Source organism: Astatotilapia calliptera, chromosome 6, assembly GCF_964374335.1.
Source record: "Astatotilapia calliptera chromosome 6, fAstCal68.1, whole genome shotgun sequence".
NCBI lineage: Eukaryota > Metazoa > Chordata > Actinopteri > Cichliformes > Cichlidae > Astatotilapia > Astatotilapia calliptera.
Window position 1 is genome coordinate 32,545,881 of NC_137427.1, and position 20,174 is coordinate 32,566,054.

At 38.8% G+C, this 20,174-nt stretch overlaps 1 protein-coding gene and 1 long non-coding RNA gene across 4 annotated transcripts; one reads left to right on the forward strand and one right to left on the reverse strand.

Annotated features, from left to right (window-relative positions):
* Positions 1–1,042: 1,042 nt before the first annotated feature.
* LOC113024560 (beta-1,3-galactosyltransferase 2-like) lies at positions 1,043–4,391 on the forward strand. 3 transcript variants are annotated; one of them, XM_026171742.2, is made up of 3 exons: positions 1,136–1,291; positions 1,598–1,679; positions 2,858–4,391. In XM_026171742.2, exon 3 carries the CDS (start codon positions 2,863–2,865, stop codon positions 3,844–3,846), a length of 984 nt encoding a protein of 327 aa, XP_026027527.1. In that variant the 5' UTR covers positions 1,136–1,291; positions 1,598–1,679; positions 2,858–2,862; the 3' UTR covers positions 3,847–4,391. The 3 variants fall into 3 exon arrangements, with proteins under 3 accessions (XP_026027524.1, XP_026027526.1, XP_026027527.1); XM_026171739.2 differs by lacking the exon at positions 1,598–1,679 and having other exon boundaries at positions 1,043–1,202; XM_026171741.2 differs by lacking the exon at positions 1,598–1,679 and having other exon boundaries at positions 1,054–1,291.
* Positions 4,392–8,610: 4,219 nt separating this feature from the next.
* LOC113024564 (uncharacterized) lies at positions 8,611–17,762 on the reverse strand. The gene is made up of 2 exons (XR_013909774.1): positions 17,625–17,762; positions 8,611–9,660 (listed from the first exon to the last, which is right to left on the reverse strand). It is a non-coding gene; the product is annotated as an uncharacterized LOC113024564 (long non-coding RNA).
* Positions 17,763–20,174: the final 2,412 nt, after the last annotated feature.

The window sequence follows — 20,174 nt, forward strand, 5'->3', positions numbered from 1 at the left end:
TAATGTCTTTTTTTTTTTGCCTGTCTTGTCTGGCAGCTTATTTGATTTTCGTTAACTGGGACTATAAAAACTCTGCCATCCATGGATGTTACTTTGACATGTACCACCTACCTAAGCATTGTTGCAGACTATTTACACTCTTTAATGCAAAAAGTATTCTGTGATGACCGTGACCTCTTTCAGCAGGATAATGCCAAAAAGGAAAAACGGTATGGTTTGAAGGGAAAAACAAGTTGGAGGTGTTAACTTTGCTTTAATCAAACGCACGACTGTGAATTTGGCCAGTGAGTTTTCCTGTTTTATGTATGTGGGGTTTTTTTGTTTTCTTGTTTGTTTGTTTTTGTTTGTTTTTTTTTAAAAAATTGCGCGGATGTCATTTGCTTCCAACGTCAGAAACGGTTATTAGTTTTACACTGACGTTTCCTTGTAGCTCAGAAAACCAGTATTTCAACTACCTGTCAGGTGGGCCACTTACTGCCCACGTCACCCCTACTTGCGACCCGTATATCGACGTGAAGAAATATAATACAATTTGGCACTTGAAGCTACTTTTCTTTTGTTTCTGGGTGTTGAGTGCGATGTCAAAATAAGTTCTTTAAAAAGCAAAAAAAAAAGTATTTAGTATGAAGGTAATATGAGCAGAGAGTACAGACATGTTGAGCGGTTCGCTGTGTTAGTTCAGTGAGAGTTATTTGTAAATAAAGCAATTTTTACTGGCAGTAAAATACGTATGTGTACACTTATATCTTCATTTTTTATTTTTAATACGAACAAAATTATAGCAGAGGTGCTGCCACGTGTCTGGCCAGAACGAGAGCACTAATTTGTTTACTTGGTAGTTCAAAGAAACGCTTCAGTTAGTTAAGAGTGAGAAAAAAAATCTTGCTTTCACGTTTCTAGTTTTGCCTTGTTATACAATATTTGAAAATATTTGTGGGTGTTTTTTCGGGGTTTTTTTTGTTGCTGTTTGTTGTACTAGTGCCAGCAGTAGCACAGAGCTCATTAAAGTTTGAGAATTCCAAAGTAAGGAAGTGACTTGACTGGGCGGTGCTCAGACTCAGGGCGTGGAGTTTACCTGTTTGATCTCCCTGTGGTTACACGTTGTAGGAACTCTGAAGTTTATCTAAATTCAAATGAAAAGAGAAATAGAAGAGCGCTTTTCACAAACAAGCGGATGGAAATCAAGGAACAACACAACCTACGTCAGTTTGTATTCCCGTGCTGAATAAACTCTCCATGCACGCTTTACTTTGTGCTCCGATTTAATGCCGAATGCAGGGGACAAAAACAGGTGAGCGCTGATCGCTGTTAATGTGACAAAGCATAACCGGATTCTGGAATAAAGAAAAGCTCTTCTCTTTAAGACATAGTCCACTGACATGCTCCGAGGAAGCTCACAAAAAGCGGAAATAGTTGCTAAAAACGTACATTTATGGTGTTTATAATTTTTCTTTAATTTTCTTTATTTTATTTTTCCGTTCGGTCGGTGAACAGACAGGATGGCTTCACAAACAGTAAAAGCCGTGCAATTATTTTTTATTGTAATTTATTTTTTAAATGTATTTATTTATTTATTTATTTCCGTGCAAATCTAAAGGTCAGCTACAGGTCGCTGGACGCAGATGACCCAAAAGCAGGTTAAATGCTGATTGGCTGCTAAGAGGTCCGGTTGTGCCAAGGTAGGTATCCCCGACATAATTTGTTCCCCCTGAGTCGGGAGCACGCGCTGGGCTGTCCAAGTCACAGATATCCCACGTACTTGATTTTTAATTCAAATACGCTTGTTATAAGGACTTTTTACTCCTTTGAAGACGTTAGCTCTTTATACATTAAGATTACAGTGGGGTAAAAATAATATCATGCTGATCTTCCCACAATTTGCTTTTCCCGTCCAAATACGGACAAATTGTCCCACATACTTGATTTTTATTTCACAAACACGTCTTATAATGACTTCTTACTCCTGAGATTTTGGAGGTTGTACCTCTTCATACAGTTAAGTTAGAGGGGGATACAAATAATTATGTGGCAAAATGTCCTCGTGATAGTAAATAATCTCTAACAGGTGAAAATCAATAAATATATCACTTTATATTGTAATTCACAAACTAAACAGTAATGTAATTTTCCACTTTTTCACTAAACTAAAACATCACGACTTCCGCGTCGAGTTAGTTTTAATGGAGGCGGAGTAAACTGGATCCTTGCTCCAGGTGCAGGGGAAACAGGTTCTATCGGGGATGTATCTGATCTCTCCGACGTCTGTTCCTTATACAGAAAAACAAGCAGAACAGGTGTGCCTATGCGATTGCACAGTTTCTAAGTATTTTTAAGTTCATTAAAGTCCAAGAATTCCCGTAGACTGCTTTCATTGTACACTTGTTTGAGCATAAAACAAGGGAAGTTGCCAGGTTCAGTATGCAAAACATTTCACGGAACTTAAAATTCTGAATCTTTAACAATATACTCTAGATGTTGTTCCTATATTGACTATTAAGATAATTTGGCTTCACAAATGACTGGCAAGATTAGAAAGTTTTCTTTCCTTCTCTTTTTTCAGTGGGTTGTTAAAAATGCCATTATGTATTGAGCACTTTCTATCTTTCTATCGCCCACAGCAAATGGGCGATAGAAAACCAGTCGGTGCCTACGACATTCCCGATATGCGCTGGCATGATGTCGGGGCAGCATGAGTACGAGTAATTTTTTATTTATTTATTTTGCCCCCACCATGATGCCGCCCGTATCAAAAACCGCTGCTGCCCTCTAGAGTGAGCTGGAGGCCACCACTCAATGAAGTCTGCAGAATACGTGCTGTACAAGTTCTCGTGATAAAATATGTTTCCTTTCTCTGTAGTTTTCATGGACAAGAAGAGGCACCTAAAAGGCATCTTCATTTGCATTGCAGCAGCAGTGATTTTCATCTTTTTCTATCTCAATTCCAACAAAGTGGTTAGGAACATTCCTTATCAACCAGCATCAGCAGAGCCACGTTGGGAGGATCCAGGACCATATCATGTGGCCTACCCACGAAACTACAAATTCATCATGGATGACACGCCTACATGTAGGACCACAACTCCTTTCCTTATTCTGATGGTTCCTGTTGCACCCGGTAATGTGGCAACTCGGGATGCCATCCGGCAGACGTGGGGAAATGAGAAGCTGATTCTGGGTCAGCAGGTAGAGACTGTCTTCATAGTGGGCCTCCCTGGTGGAAGTGATGCTAAACATCAGCAAGAGAAGCTTCAGCAGGAGAATCAGCTGTACCATGACCTGATTCAGAGCAACTTTCAGGACAGCTACAATAATCTGACTATCAAGACTATGGTCATGCTGGAGTGGCTGGCTGCACACTGTACTAAGGCTTCCTTTGTCATGAAGATCGACTCCGATGTTATACTCAATGTCCCGAATCTGGTGAAACTGTTGGTGGATCCTAGCACAGCTAAGCAAAACTATATGACTGGGCTGGTTTGGTGGCATAGTCCTGTTTTAAGGAACCCATTTATAAAGTTCTACATGCCTCGATCTGTGATTGCTGAATCAGAGTACCCCCCGTATCCGCTCGGCTTTGCCTACGTCATGTCACTAGACCTTCCTGAGAAGATCTTGGGAGTGTCACCTGAGATCAAACCGATCTACATTGAAGATGCTTACCTCGGCATGTGTCTGAAACGCCTGGGCGTATCTCCTACTGACCCTCCAGAAGAAACAATGTTTCTTGTCAATCCCAGCCATTCTCTGAGCAGCTGCAGTCTTTCAAAGGTGATCGCTTCGACAACAACAAGCATCTTGCAAATGAATGGCTACTGGGAGAGGATCAAACGGGGAGTTCAGTGCTGAAGGTTTTCCAAAAAAGGTATTGTTTATAGGATTTTGGATCAATGGAGTGGGAACCTGAATCTGGCCAATGGTTAAAACAAAAATAAAATATTGCATATTTATTATGTGGCAAAATGGAGACACCTTTGTTACGGTACATCTTGCAAAATCTGAACATTAGGCCAAGTTAATATAATTTTCTTTCCTTTGAAAAAGGTCAATATATTTAACTGAAGCACAGAGGTTGTGAGAGGCTTTTTGTCAGGGGTTAGTATTAAGAGTACATTTATATATTTACATGTTAGATCTTTGTGGTGATATTTGATTTTCAAATGATAAAATGATATTGTAATCACTTTTTATTGAAGTCAGCCAGGCCTCCTTTATCCTCAGCTCAAGTGTGAGATGTTTAAGTTACTTTTATATCCTCTTGTATTTAACTTTAGCTCTTTTGTCTTTCTGTACTTTTTACTCTCTGTGTTTGTCTTTTATATTTGGTGTTATGGTATGGATAACACCAAAGGATATACATATAAATAAAGGATATATAGGATTTAGGATATAAATGCTGTGGTGTTTTTCCTAGTTCATGTAACATACTTGTTTCTATGTCAAGTTAAACTGATGTTATCTAAACTATGTTGCATGTATGATCTTGATGCAATGCGATATAGGAAAAGTACCACGAGTTTAAACAAACTGGCCAGTACTGGGAATACAGTTGTAGTTTCTCATACTTCCACAAGATGGCAGACTTTGATTCGATAAAATTTAAGCCACAACACTCCTAACCACTTTAAACAACAACAACAACAATTTTTATTAATCTGCTGCATATTTATCAACCCCACTCATTTAAAAGTTTGATGTAAATTTCTTCAAAACACAATTAAAATATTTACATTAAATAAAAATCATTTTATGTCTGTTTAAGTCCAATTGAAGTTTTTCATTTTTAACCAAAAATCCAGCATCAAAGAAATGTACTATGTGGTGTTTGTTTTCCAAATGAATGGAAATTTTGAATTTTTAAGGTAAAATATATAATTGTTAAACTACTTTTAATTACATTTACCTAACATTATCTGGGCATATATTTGAGAACAGTGACATTCGTCTAAAACGAGACAATTTTAAAATACAACTTTTTAGCATTTAACAGACATCTAAAGAAAGGTTTAGCTCACACAGAAGGATTTAGGAATGCTGACTTGAACGCATCAGGAAGCTCGGGAGGAATGCCAGGAACCTCTTCCTCATCATTGTGTCAAGAGGAGCAACGATGCTGAGGTGAAAGGCAAGTCTGCCATTTATCCTGTCAGCCAGTGAGTTCGCTCATAAACTTCCAAAAAAACTTCCAGAACATGTTGATGAACATAACGAAGCACCAAAACCTCTGACCCATCAAGGTCAGCGTTTTAGGCAAGCACTCATGGGTACTGTGTATTAAGAACTGAATCTTTTTTGGCTCCAGTAGAAATCAACAGTGAGTACTGAAATCTTTGGTAGGTTCCAAACCTAAAAGGAGAGACGTGCATTTGATTGTCTGACACTTTTAAATATCACTTATGTGCAGTTTCATGCTTAGAATAAAGAAGTATTTCTTTCACACAGTCTGCACAACTGAGTGCTGTATTGTGCCTACAGCAGGAGCGTTAATGCTATTTGGGGAATGATGGTTTGACATCATGGATTTTCTTAAAATTTAAAGATGCTTAAAGAATATGAAAAGCATGCATGAAAGAATTACAGTCATTGTTGGCAATTTTAAAAGCAATTTTCATATTGATAAAAAGGGGGGGGGAAACCGGCGAGTAACATGCTCAGAACTAATGGTCATACAATGGTTTGTCTCTGTTCCACGATGTGATAGGTTTGTGTTTTCATTTATCTCCAGCTCTCTGATCCATTAACTTTCTGTCAAGGCCCTGTTCTAGCTCCCGCTGACTGCAGCCTTAACCAAGAAAACAGCTAAAAATTTAAATAGCGACAATTTGTTTGTCATACTCTCTCTCCCTTCAGTATTTTATGCCTTTGGTGACACAATGAAGTGGGCACACACTGTTCCTCACAGATTTATTGATTACTTAGCACAATTACCCACCAATTTTGACTCCCAGTACCTTAAACTCTCGTTGAGGTTTTGAAGTACCAGGCTGTGGGAGCTGTTGGAGTTGATCGCACTACATGTGTTAGTGATGTCTGGCTCCAACTGATCCACACAGGGGGCCCACCTGTGAGTCCTGTAAGACCAGGACCAGTAATCCCACTAGTCAAACAAACTTTAAATTTGAAGGTCACACACACATGGGTGTGCTAGTGTGAGTGTACCATACGTTTGTTGGTTTAGCACTGCTGTGCTTTTTGTCACTTTAAATGTTAAATGTTGCAACCATTTTTTTCTTCCTCCTTTTCAGACTACTTCCTGTCTCTGCCCACTAGACAGATTGTTTGAGCATGTGTCTGCGGTGTGTGCATTACTAGGCCATATATTGTGTTCCTGTTTCAGGTATAAACACAAACCCTCACAGAGACTATACAGACTTTTCAATTTGTACACTCACAACACAGGAAATTGCTCATCTTCTTCCTTCCTTTGATGCTATCAAAAAGGATTGAGTTGATGGAGCTCAGAATGATTTATTGTGTGCAGTCTTTCTCCTTCTCTCTCTGTAGCTTTGAGGAGAATTGGATATCATTTATGTTCCTAAGAAACCAAAGCCTTTCTCAGTAGTTTGGTGCGGGGTAATAGAAAGTGTGTTTTGAATTTACTGAAGCTGAGAAGAAGTTAAGCATACACAGATAAAAATAGACATACCAAATACCAATGAATGACACAATTGCTGTTTTTTCAAAGCATAAAAAGGTGACTTGCTTCACAGATAAAGGGAAACAGAGGGATTAGGATGATTTTGCTCCAGGCTGACGTGCAAACCCAATTTAAACTTCATGTCCATTTAAATCACAATGACAAGGCAAAATTGGACACTCTGAAAATATATTTTTACAATTGCTTCAATGACTTTGAAAGTACAAAATACATAAAATACTGTCCAACTGAGCTCCTCGCAGACCAGGTGTCCTTCAGACTAGCCTCCTATTCCCCTTGCAGATCGGCTGTCTGCTCTGTCACCCTGAGAAGAAAGACTGCACTGCAGGGTCATAAACTTGAGCTGGTCCTGTTTTGGCCGTAGACACACACACACACACACACACACACACACACACACACACACACACACACACACACACACACACACACACACACACACACACACACACACCAAAAACATCCATCAGTGCATGTATCTTTAAAGCAGGTACAGTGGTTTAAGTTGCACTGATGTGCAGAATATTATGGTTTTTTTATGGGAAGTAAACCACTGAACAGATAACTATATTGAAGAGTTTTAATTGCATATGTTAAAACAGCTCTGTGCTACATGAACATGCTCCTCTACATGAAAACCACAGTGACAGAGTTAAGCCAAGCTAGTAGTATAATGAATCCAATGACAATACGAAAAGAGCTCATTTTTTTTACCTGTACAGCCCTCAAATATTGACACACTCATTTGAAAAAAATCTGGAGACAAGCTGACAGTAGAGTGAATACTCACAAACAATGTCTTGAATAATCAGGCCCCATCTTATCTTAAAGACCTCATAGAGCAATATCACCCCAGCAGAGCATTTGGCTCTCAGACTGCTAGTTTGCAATTTTGGGAGGCAGAACCTTCAGCTTTCAAACCTCTCTTCTGTGGAACCAGCTCCCAGTTTTGATTGGATAGTTTCTATACTTTTGATATTAGGCTTTAAACTAAATAAACTTAAAACACCAGTCATTAAATGCATTTAATCATTAGTTATTAATAATCGTTGGATCTCTTCCACAGTGACCTGGCAGCCTCCTGGCCCTCCCCCAGACTGGTTCTGCCAGAGGGTTCTTCCTGTTAAAAGAGAGTTTTTCCTTTTCACTGTCACTAAGTGGTTGTTCATAACTGAAGAAACTGAATTTTTTAAAATAAAATACTTGTTTTTACAACAAGAAAACAGAAAACAAAGGCTATACGAGGCTTTTGGACAAACAACCAAGTAGTTTAAGGACAAAAGGCGGCTCTTTTGTTCTTTCTGTGCCTGGCTCTTTCTCTCACTCACACAAACACCATGGACAAACCATTAATGTGAAAGTAAGCCAGACTCTGTGGTGATTTAGGAGTAGCAGACAGTGTGAGGGTAAAGGCCAAGCTCTGGGTCTCATTCAATCTCTCTCCATTCACCAGCCCATAAATAATAACACAGGCACAAACTGACACAAGTAAGAGTTTGAGATGAAGGACATAGGGGGAAAAAAACAGAGAGGACGTGGTGTCTTTTGATGACTAAGAGAAAGAAGAACAGCAGCAAAGAGCAAGAAGACAGGTGTGGGAACAGAAAGAAAATCAGATGTCCTGCTGCTTCCAGCTCAGTGTCAAAGAGCGATGAGGGACTTGAAGCAGTCATACAGAACAAAGTTGTTTGGAAAAATCACAGAAGAATGTAGTTACCTCCACCAAAGACTTTGCAGCTGTGATTATGAGCCTCTGACTGATTATAAATTTATTGTTATTTAAAAAACAACAACAAAAAAGAAACTTCTAAAATGGAAAAAAAAAAATCAAAAGTAAAACAACAAACAAAAAAACATTTAAATTTACAAATTACAAATTACTTTCATCATAGACATATTAAATGTTGGAGCACTGTAAAGCATTTTAATTTACAAACAGTCAATTTACACTATCGCATTTTTCACATTGTTTATTTCACAATAATAATAACGATAATGACAATCAATTAAAAAATCAAATTCAGGGCTTGAGCAAACCATTTGAATTAAAATATACACTCACTAACCAATTCATTAGGTACACCTTGGTAGTACGGGGTTGGTCCCTTTTTCATCTTCAGAATTACCTTAATGTTTCATGACACAGATTCAACAACATTCCTCAGAGATTTTGTTGTTTGTCGTTACACTGTGGTCATAAAGGGATGGATACAGTCAGCAACAGAGCTTAGGTAGCCCGTGGTGCTTAAATGATGTACAATTAGTACCCAAAGCGTGCCGAAAAAATCATCCCTGATATCATTACCCCACCAGCAGCCTGAAACACTGATACAATGAAGAATGGATCCCTGATTTCATGTTGTTTATGCCAAATTATGAGCCTACCATTGAAAATTTTAGCTTGAATTGACACTTTCAGACAAGATTGGTTTTCCAATCTTTTATGGTCCAAATTTGGCCTCAGTTTCGACATGGCACAACGTGTGCTCCTCTGCTTCCTTAGCCCATCTGCTTCAATGTTCCATGGCAATTCAGAGATGCTCTTCTCCATACCTCAGTTGTAATGAATGGGGAAAATCCCAGTAAATCAGCAGTCCCTGAAATACCCCACCTGGCACCAACAACCATGCCGGGTTCAGAGTCACTTGAATCAATTTTCTTTCATCTTTTGAGCTTTGGCAGGTCATGTCGACCACTTCTGCATGTTTAAAAACAATGAGTAATAATTTTTCATAATTATTATTTCTTTTAAAAAAAGAGGATGTTTCAGTGGCAAGGAGTATAATAGGAGAAAATCAAAGAGCGTCCTTGTTTCCATGAGCAGAATTGCCAGATGCTCTGTGTACACTGCCTTTTCTCATTTCTTTACATTTAGTCAAGTTCCTCTTGACCACAAGGACCCCTGCCACTCAGGTTCTCACGATCCCTGTCAAGGAGTCACTCTGCAGGCTGTGAGAAGCACTGGTAGCCCCTGCTGCTGGAGGCCTCCCGCTGTGGTCAGTTCCCTAAAAACACACATGCAGACACAGACAAAAACACACACAAACATGTCACAGGCCCATGTATGTTGTATATACACAGAATTAAACAAGCGTACATAATAGTATACAGTCTCTTACTCCCGATTCTTCTCCAGCATCCTCTCTCCTCTTTCTCTCATAACAAACACAGCTGTTCAGACTGCCCTGCTACAGGAAAAAAGAAGCTCCAGCATAAGATCTATGCATGTTCTTGATTTATTACATATCTCTTATATAATCACAATTTGTGCTATTTTATTGATGGTTGAAAGACCTGAAAATTGGAATAATTTGTTCTTAACACGCATACTTCTTGTAAACATAATTGTAAAAATAATGGTGATACCGTAGTTCTTGTAGCCACAGTAATGATAAAGTGAGACTGTCCCTATCAGGGAAAGTGTTTGGTTTTGTTTTGGTTATAATGAAGGTAGATTAACGCCTGTGTGTCATGGGAAATGCTTTCCATACCACTTGTGCTTTGACACTGTAAAATCTGACAAGTTGCCAGTACTTAAAAAGATTATGCAGACTCACTGCATTAGAAAACTTACAGTTTATTTAAGATATTTAAGTTAGGGCAACTTGTTCAAAATGAGTACTTAGAATAACTTGTTTTTTCCGAGTGAGCAATACTAAATGAATTACTTCAGTTGACATATATGTTATATGTCAAGTTCTTTCAAGTACCATGCACTCACAATGAACGTGTACATTTTAGTCACTATGTCTCACTCTTTCCATATGCAGTCACTATATATAATGCATTTATGCATACATTACATATGAAATTCACAGATAACAGTGTATTTTTAACCAAACAACTTATCAAGATCTAAACATACCTTTAACTTGCTATTTCCTGGTCATGCCAGTACTCCTGGCTAAAGATGGGCAGATTGATCCAAATTTTGTTTGTATATGATATGATAGGACCGATACTTTGTTTTGGTCCTCTAAGATCAGTATGTAGATCTCTGAATTTTGTTAAATTATTATTATTATTATTATTATTATTATTATTATTATTATTATTATTATTATAAATATACTTTAACCTCATAAGACCTGAACTCTTTCATGGCATGAATTTTTAATTTCTCTTTGCTATTTGGGCTGATTGGGACCTGATGAATGTAAAAACAAAGAATCGTGGGGTGCATTTTTTTTTTTTACCTGATTTCAGTTTCTGAGAAAAATGAGATCCACATTTGAGGACATTCGCTTTAAATTTCGATAGAACAGTGGCAGTATGATGTCTTCGTAAGTGCATATCAGGTCCTTGAAGAGCAAAATGTAGTATTTTGGTCTAGATATCAGAAAATGTGATGTCCACATATGTGGACACCAGGTCCTAGGAGGTTAAATATGTCTTGATGCATGCTCAATCATCCAGCTAACGAAATCCCAAAAAGTTGATTCTGTTCTGTTCATCTGAAAATGTCACATCTCGATCAACCAAATCAATGTTTTGGGTACCTCAGATATATATATATATATAAAAAAAGCCTTTCTGTGTTCACTTTCATGTCTATGATTTTTATAGCCTATATAATATTTAAACAGCAGGAGCTGATCCAAAGTGCTTTAGAGACAGAAACATTTACAAGTCCTCTATAAAAAAAACCTCAATGTCAAAATAGATGTTTTGTTCCGTTCACCAGTTATCGTGAAAAGTAAAAATCACAATCATTTAGTGGTTTAACTAGTGACTAACCCATTTTAGTTAGTCACTAAAATGGGTTTGGGAATTTGCAAAATGATGATTCATCTCACAAACCATGACACGCTGCTCTCCCCTACATAAGCTGCATTTAAGTCAAAAGTATCAGTATTGAGAATATTGTCAATACTGGCCCTGTACACTATCACATACAGTACAGTAGCAGTACTGGTGATGATTTTGCTGAAATTGACACACTTTTGAAAGCACTCCAGCAGGCTGGACCGGGCCTAATCTTTGACATTCCTGGATTATGATTTACAAAGGACAAATCTGGAAAATAAAAATAGGTCCATAAATATCTGGACAGAGAGAACATTTTTTTTTCAAATTTTGGTTCTTTGCATTACCACAATGCATTCTAAATAAGACAACTCATTTCAGTTATTTAATTGGACAAATTTAATGACTGAATCTTCTATCTCTGGGCATGAGGTCACTGAGGCAGCTAAAGAACTCCTTGGTGGCAGAGCCCCTGGGGTAGATGAGGTTCACCCTGAGTTCCTGAAGGCTCTGGATGTTGTAGGGCTGTATTAGTTGACACGTTTCTACAATGTTGCGTGGAGATCCGGGATGGTACCTCTGGATTGGCAGACTGCGGTGGTAGTTCCCACTTTTAAGCAAGGGGACTAGAGCATGTGTTCCAACTATAGGGGGATCACACTGCTCAGCCTCCCTGTGAAAGTCTATGCAAGGGTGCTGGAAAGGAGAGTCTGTCCATTAGTCAAATCTTAGATGCAGGAGCAACAGAGCAGTTTTCATCCTGGTTGTGGGACACTGGACCAGCTCTTTATCCTCTCAAGGATTCTTGAGGGTGCATGGGAGTTTGCCCAACCAGTCTATATGTGCTTTGTGGTATTGGAGAAGGCATTCAACCATGTCCGTCAGAGTGTCCTGTGGAAGGTGCTTAGGGACTATGGGGTATTTGGCCCATTGCTACGAGCCATACAATCCTTATACAACCATTGCATGAACTTGGTCTGCATAGCTGGCAATAAGTTGGACTAGTGGGTGATGGGCTCCGCCAGGGCTGCCCTTTGTCACAGATTCTGTTCGTAATTTTTATAGACAAAATTTCTAGGTGTAGCCAAGTGGCAGAAGGCTTTCACTTCGGTGGTCTCAGAATCTCATCTCTGCTCTTTGCAGATGATGTGGTTCTGTTGGCTTTATCGGGTGATGACCCCCAGCTCGCACTGGAATGGTTTGCAGCCAAGTGTGAAGCGGTGGGAATGAGATTCAGCACCTCCAAATCTGGCCATGGTCCCCAGCCAGAAAAGGGTGCAGTGTGCACTCCTGGTCAAAGACGAGTTCCTGCCCCAGGTGGAGGAGTATAAGTATCTCAGGGTCTTGGTTACGAGTGATGGGAGAAAGGAGCGGGAGATTGACAGACAGATGTTTTGGGTCATTGTCCATTTGTATTATGAAACGCCACCCAATCAATTTGACTGTATTTAGCTGGATTTAAGCAGACAGTATGTCTCTGAACACCTCAGAATTAATTCTGCTGCTTCTGTCCTGTGTCACATTATCAATAAAAACTAGTATCCCAGTTCTACTAGCAGCCATGCAGGCCCACGCCATTAGACTGCCTCCGCAGTGTTTTACAGATGATGGGGTATACTTTGGATCATGAGCTGTTCCACCCCTTCTCCATACTTTCTTCATACCGTCATTCTGTTAGAAGTTGTCTTGGTTTTTCCAGAGCTTTGCTGGATTTCTAGATGTTGTTTAGAAAAGTACAATTGAGCCTTGAGGCTCTCTTTATTTCTCTTTATTTTATACTTGGATATCATTATGTCTACTTCCTGGAGAGTGTTGTTAACTTGGCTGTTGCAAAGGGGTTTCTCATTACCATGTAAATGATTGTGCAATCATTCCCCACTGTTGTCTTCCATGGACATTCAGATCTTTTTGTGTTGCTGAGTTTACCAGTGCTTTCCTTCTTTCTCAGGATGTACCAAACTGTAGATTTTGTCACTTCTAATATTGTAGCAATTTCTCTGATGTTTTCACAGCTTAAGGATGGCTTGTTTCACCTGCATAGGAGCACCTTTGGCCACATATCGTCACAGCAAAATCCTCCAAATGCAAGCATCACACCTCAAATCAGCTCTAGGCCTTTTATCTGCTTAACTGATAATGACATAACAAAATTGCCCATAAAATAGCATTTGAGTCAACTGTCCATTGCTTTTGGTCACTTTACAAAGAGGCTGGCACATGTTAAGGAGTTGAATTTCCTAAACCCTTCATCCAATTTGAATGTGGATACTCTCAAATGAAAGCTGAGAGTCTACACATGGTGTCCATGTAAATTATATAACTATTCCAATATAATTGGAATATGTTTCAGTAAACAGGTAAAAAACAAAACCTGTGTCAGTGTCAATATATATGAACCTAACTGTATAAGTGAAGAAGCATAACAGACTACTTTTGGAAAACGTATTTTTGCTCTCTCCCTGAACTGCCATTGATTTACAGGATAATCCAGGCTTGCATTGCGGTTAGGCTGGCTCGGTGGGCTCCTTTTGTATTTTACTTTCAGCCACGCTTGAAAACAAACATTTAAATTGATTCACATTAAGATAATACCTTTTAAAATAAATGTTCAGCTGCACTGACGGGAAATCAAAGAGAATCAATGCTAATGAGCACTTCTGATAAACCAAGCTGTGGGAGTTTTGTGTAATTTGTCATTGATCTTTAATCATAATGTGGTGCATTGTTCTACTGTTGCTAATTATATGTTTTGTAAGAAACCTGTTACCACAGAAAGCCTGAATGGAATTCACCCCCAGCTGTAGCCACAAAGACTTGCACCACCGGCTTCTGTTTGCTGTGTGTTGACTGGAACTGCTGTAAACCCTTTAATATTGACATTTGTCAGGCCTCCACTCATCATCGTTGTAATGGTATAACTGTAAAGTAAGCAAATTGGGTTTTTGGCCAACATCGCCAAACAATTTTTTTTCACATGTTTTTGTTTCATGAGTGTTTCTGAGATTCTTTTTTCTTTTTTTTAACCTCTTTCTTGTTTGCTGGCGTCCATCCTCACAGGACGTCTCACCACAGCCCATTTGCAGCACTGATGACTTCGAGCACAAACTGCAGTGAGAAACGTCATTAACATCTGTTTGTGGTCCACACAGAGAGGTTTAAGGCCATGTGAAAACAAAACAACAACACTGACGAGGCCAACAACTGCAGAGTCTGGGGCAGGGACCGAATGTGGTTTCCCATGACTGTGTCATCCCAGCTTCCCTCCCCTGTCCACCCTCCCTCGGCCTTGTTGTTTTTCTTGCTCTCTTCTTCCCACTCACTCTCCGCCATTAAATCTCGCCTAGTCTTCCTCTCTACGCTCTTCTCTCTTCTCTTTTACTATACCCTCCCAGTTCCTGTCAGATCATTTTTCTTTCCTGTTGTGCTGACATCTCACTGTCACCTCCTCTGCCTCTTCTTTCCTTCTTGTCCTCCCTGTTCTCCCCTCCACCAGCTCCAGCACTCATTTCATTAAGATATTGAGACATTCATCACATTGGATTATATTTATAACCACACTGAAACTAAACTGAGTCAATTCTATAATTGGGCCTACTGATTCCAAGGCTTCACATTTTCTTCCAATTATTTCAATCTTTTCCTTTTTGTGGCTCAACATATTACACATTTTCAAAGATTCTATCATGCTAAGAACAGGATCTGCCAAATCTCCTCATTGAATTGCAAATTTTAGTCTCTTGCAGAGCTGCTCTTAACGCGTGCATCATATTTGATATATAGTTTTTGTGAGTTTTTCAGACTTCTACTTCATTGGTGTGAACACCCCCCTCCAAAAAACCTAAAATAAATTGCATTAAACACATAAATTTTTAAGTAATAAAGTGGGGGGAAAAGCAAGCAAGAAGGTCCTGAGTTTGAATCCATCATCTGCTCGGAGCCGTTCTTTGTGCAGTGTACATGTTCTCTGCATGTCTGTGTGGGTTCTCTAGTGGTACTGGTGACTTCCACTGATTTGCACATTAATTAAGTGAAATTGAACAATCTAAACATAACTACATTACTCTTTCATATTAAAACTGTTCTGTTCAGAATGTGAATGCTTTTCAATTTTTTCTGTTTCTGTGCAAATTTGAAAAAAAAAAGAAAGAGATTTCTCAGAATCCCACAGAATCAGAATAATTGATGCTCATGAAGCTGAAAAAGGTAAAATAACTATTTTCTACAGTTTCAATTTAACTGATCTGTGATTGAACACATAGCATGGATTCTTTATTGTGCCATCATGTTTTTAAAGAAAATGTCAGGATGTTTTTCTGCAATATGAATATCAAGATAAAGTTATTCAATAAATGATGGAATTGCTAAACTAAAACGCAAACACTCACAACTATATTTTAAGCATTGATATTAATTTGATTTTATTCAGTTTAATTTTATTTATATGTAGCAACCAAGGTGCTTTATATTGTAAGACCATACAGTATTAAGAAGAAAACTCCAACAGTCAGACAAACCCCATTGAGCAAGCACTTGGCGACAGTGGGAACGAAAAACTTACTTTTAACAGGAAGGAACCTCTGGTAGAACCAGAAAAAATAAACCTGGTTAGCTTTTGCAGTGCTCTGTGCGTGGGTGATCTTTCTGTTAGTCTGTGACATACAGACAGATATGACTGACAAGTTTTGGGGATAGTCCAATAATAGTGAAAAACAATTACCTGATTTGAATTTGGCTATATCTCCATTCGAAGGCATCTTCTTGGCCATATCCAGACAGCTTCTAGTGCAGCTACTATTTTTAGATCACTCACTAGACGTCCCATTCTGACCACTTGTGCTGTGCACTTGGCAGTTTCATCATGGACCTCAATCCTGGACAGAGAGCAACCCCATGTTTGTGCTAAAGGTTATCACAGCTCAATGATCAGGGCAAGGGGAGAGACCAAAACCATGCTTGTCTTTTTTTCTCTCCCTAAATTCATTTGGTTGTGCACCATGACTTGGCACCCAAAGGCAAAACCTTCCATGCTGATTTCTATTATAAAATCCTGAGGCTCATGGAGAGAACACTGAGCAAACACCGACAAATTGAAAAGCCAGGAGCTTTTTGGCCACACCAGTCTTACCAACTGCCTCCCTTCCTTACCAGGTATGTCTCCCTGCTTTCCTGCCCACGTTCCAAAAGTCAAACTGAAAGTTTGACATGTTGAACACTGCACACATTGTCTGAGACACAAGTGCAAGGGGACAGAGTGGGACTTTCACTGAGACATCTAAGAGAAGCTGGAGAAGATATTCTTGAACTGGATATCAGACAAATATATTTTCATTTGCATAGACCCTACTGCATATTCACTACCTTCTCTCATATGCATATTTTTTATTTGCTGTTAATTTCCTTGCAGTGATATTTCCTTACAACATACGTAGTGTCCTACATACATACATGTATACATATATTTGATATATATATATGTTGCCCCTCCCATACTGTAACCCCCCCCCCCCCCCCCCGCCCGCGCCACATGCGCGCACACACACACACACACACACACACACGCACAGCCAATGAGTGTGTGTGTGTGTGTGTGGGTTGGGACTGTGATAGGGCGCAGGTGGCAACCTAATCATCACTGCAAAGTGCTATTAATATACCAGAGTGAGAGGAGCACACACTGACACAGGAAATATGAAACACAGATATACAGAAAGGCAAGGAAAGAAGAAGAATCATATGGAAGCGCTTGTTCTGCATTAAGAGAACAAAAAAACCCCAAACAAGCACACACAAAAAAATCAAAAAGACGTTGTCACAACTTAAGAGAAAGAGAGAATAAGAAAAGTAGCATGGACACTGTTCTCATTTTCCTTCAGTGTTCCTGGCTCCAGACCAAACGCAGTCTGCCTGCCTCCCGTGGGGAGAGTAACTCCAGGCCTGAATTCCATTGTGTTATTTCATGTTTTCCTCTCTGCCACAACAATCTCTGCCCGAAGAACTTGTAAAACACACTGCACAGGCAGCTATGTGCACAATAGAAGCACATGCACCCTGGCTGGCACGTATACATATAAAAACACTAAAGCACAGTGGCTGATACACAGAATGCAAGCACAAGCAACGTAACACTCCCTCTGCTTTAGCTACTTTCCTGTCTTATTTACATTTCCTAAAGCTTCAAATTAGGACTTTGGGAGAGACTGAAACAGAGAAGCTGAAGTCTTACTTAGACAGAAGTCATTTCCGCTGTGCTGGGGAGGTCTTTGGAGGGTCAAGCCTTCCACAGCCTCGGCTGTGTGAATCACATAAACACTGAGTGAAACACTCCCGCTTTGTACCCGACTGCAGTCCTCCTACTCTGCTCACACAGCAAGAGCCACACTTAGCCTGTTACAGCACACACCACTTTGTGCTGTGGTATTAAGAGTGTTTCTGGAAGGGAGTGCTGTTGCATGTCTTCAGTGTCCATTCATGGTCTGACGGTGTTCAAAAATTGACTTCTTATACATACATACATACATGCATATATATATATATATATATATATATATATATATATATATATATATATATATATATATATATATATATAGATAGATAGATAGATAGATAGATAGATAGATAGATAGATAGATAGATAGATAGATAGATAGATAGATAGATAGATAGATAGATAGATAGATAGATAGATAGATAGATAGATAGATAGATAGATAGATTGATTTTCACAGGCTCAGTAATGTTACCAGATTTAATCTGGTAATCTATACGTGGAAAAACTAACACATTATTATGTGACATTTATTCTTATGCCCTAATTAATTACCCTGCTCATCCATACTAGCCATTACTAGGTTTCCTACCTTTAGGTTAGTCATTTTGCTGTATTGATTTCTTCCCCTGAGAACAACCCAGATTAGTGTTGTGCTGTAAAGCAGCAGATCAAACATAGCTGCAAAGGATCTGGCTTGCTGTGTTTGTTTTCTCGCGCTCCTGTCAAAATCTGTTCCTCTTTCTCAGCCTCGCATGTGCGCTCACACAAACACCCAAGCACAGGCTCACACGAGGCAAAGCAGCTCTGTGATGGGACCCATCAAACAAAAGCCAGCTGATGTTCGTGAGAGATTCGGGGCTACGGATTGATTCCATGTACAGCAGATGAAGAATGGAGGTTAAATGATTAATCGCATCTGATTTTGTTAGAGTACCACTAGATGATGTTGTATCACATGGGAGTCAAAGTAGAAAAACACAAAGGCGAAGTTATGATTTACAACGACAAGAAAACAAGAAGCACTCAGACCGTTTAAACTTCAACCGAGGCAGCTCACTATCTGAGCAGTATTTAATCTAAGTGGAATATTATTGCATTTTTTGTAAACTAATTTTTTCTTTGTTCTTTTTAAACCTACTTTAAAAGGTTTGTAGTGCAGTAAAACCATGTGCCAAGTGCAGGCATTGTTTGTTTTCCACACTGTTTAAACATTTTACTAAACACTGAAACATCATTGCAGTGTTTAGTAAAATACATTTCATTTTTTTGTGATAAATATCAAGTGAAACAAGTTTTTGATCACAATTTTATTTTGTTTACCAAAAAAAAAAATTCTTTTTCAGGAACATTGTACATGTATTTAAAATATTACTCATTTAAATGTTATGACCTGTTACTATAATGTACTTTACAATATCATAATAAAGTAAATTTAGAATAAGAATTTACAATACCCACATATCATTACCTATATATCTATACGTTGTCAGTACAAACAATGGCAGTATGCAACATAATTTTAAAATGCTCTACGTAGCATTGTTATGACCTTGGCCTTCTGTTGGCCTTGAATAAAAAGGTCAGAGGTCAAATGTGACATGATATTTTATATCTTTATACAATTCTTCCTATATGTTGACAATACACAGCACACTTGTAAGAATCATATTTTCTAAGTTACAAGGCATTTTGTCAGGTTTTACCAAGAAATCACTGAGTTGACCTTGAACCTTGATGTAAGCCAAATTGCAATGGATTATTAACATGAGCCACTCTACAAACCTCAGATATTCATTTAAAAAGCACTCACAGTAACGCTACATAAAACACAACCTCCTTGGTGGAGGTAAAAATGCCCAAAAAGAAAATATCATCATAAGAAGTAAAATATGAAATAAAAAAAAAAGGATGGCAAAGGTGTGCCTTTATTGCTAGTCTGGAGTAGGTTTCGCACAATAGGACCTTCAATTTTACCCTTCAAGGCTGCAGTGCAGATAATATAAGATGTACATGATGAGTAATTATCTATAGCTGCCAAAGAGAAGTAAAAAGCAATTATAAAACCAACTAAGTGTACTGTACCTGATGCCATCCCATGGTATGGCATGATCCACTCAGTGAAATGCGCCCCATGCTGTGGACTGCTAACAGGTGGTCATGGGTTACCTTGGGGAAGGCGTAAAGCTCAACAAACTGATTGTACAGAGAATTTAAAATGATCTTCTACACAATCAGCCGTGTCTCTGGCTAACTTTATATTTTTATTGTGCGTGTGTCACATAGATGGATTTCATCTGGACATTGCTCACACATGCCCCGGCTTGTCTGACTGACCGTCTCAGTTTAGACTGTCAGATCTCCAAGAATGTGTTAATGTGCGAGAGGCATGTGTGTGTGGGGAGCAGCTGTACATGTACCGAAGTTTTGTATTAAAAACATTTCTTTTTCCTCTGTCTTCTCTTTGGTGGATTATTAATTTTTTCCTTGCTGCATACCCTAGTG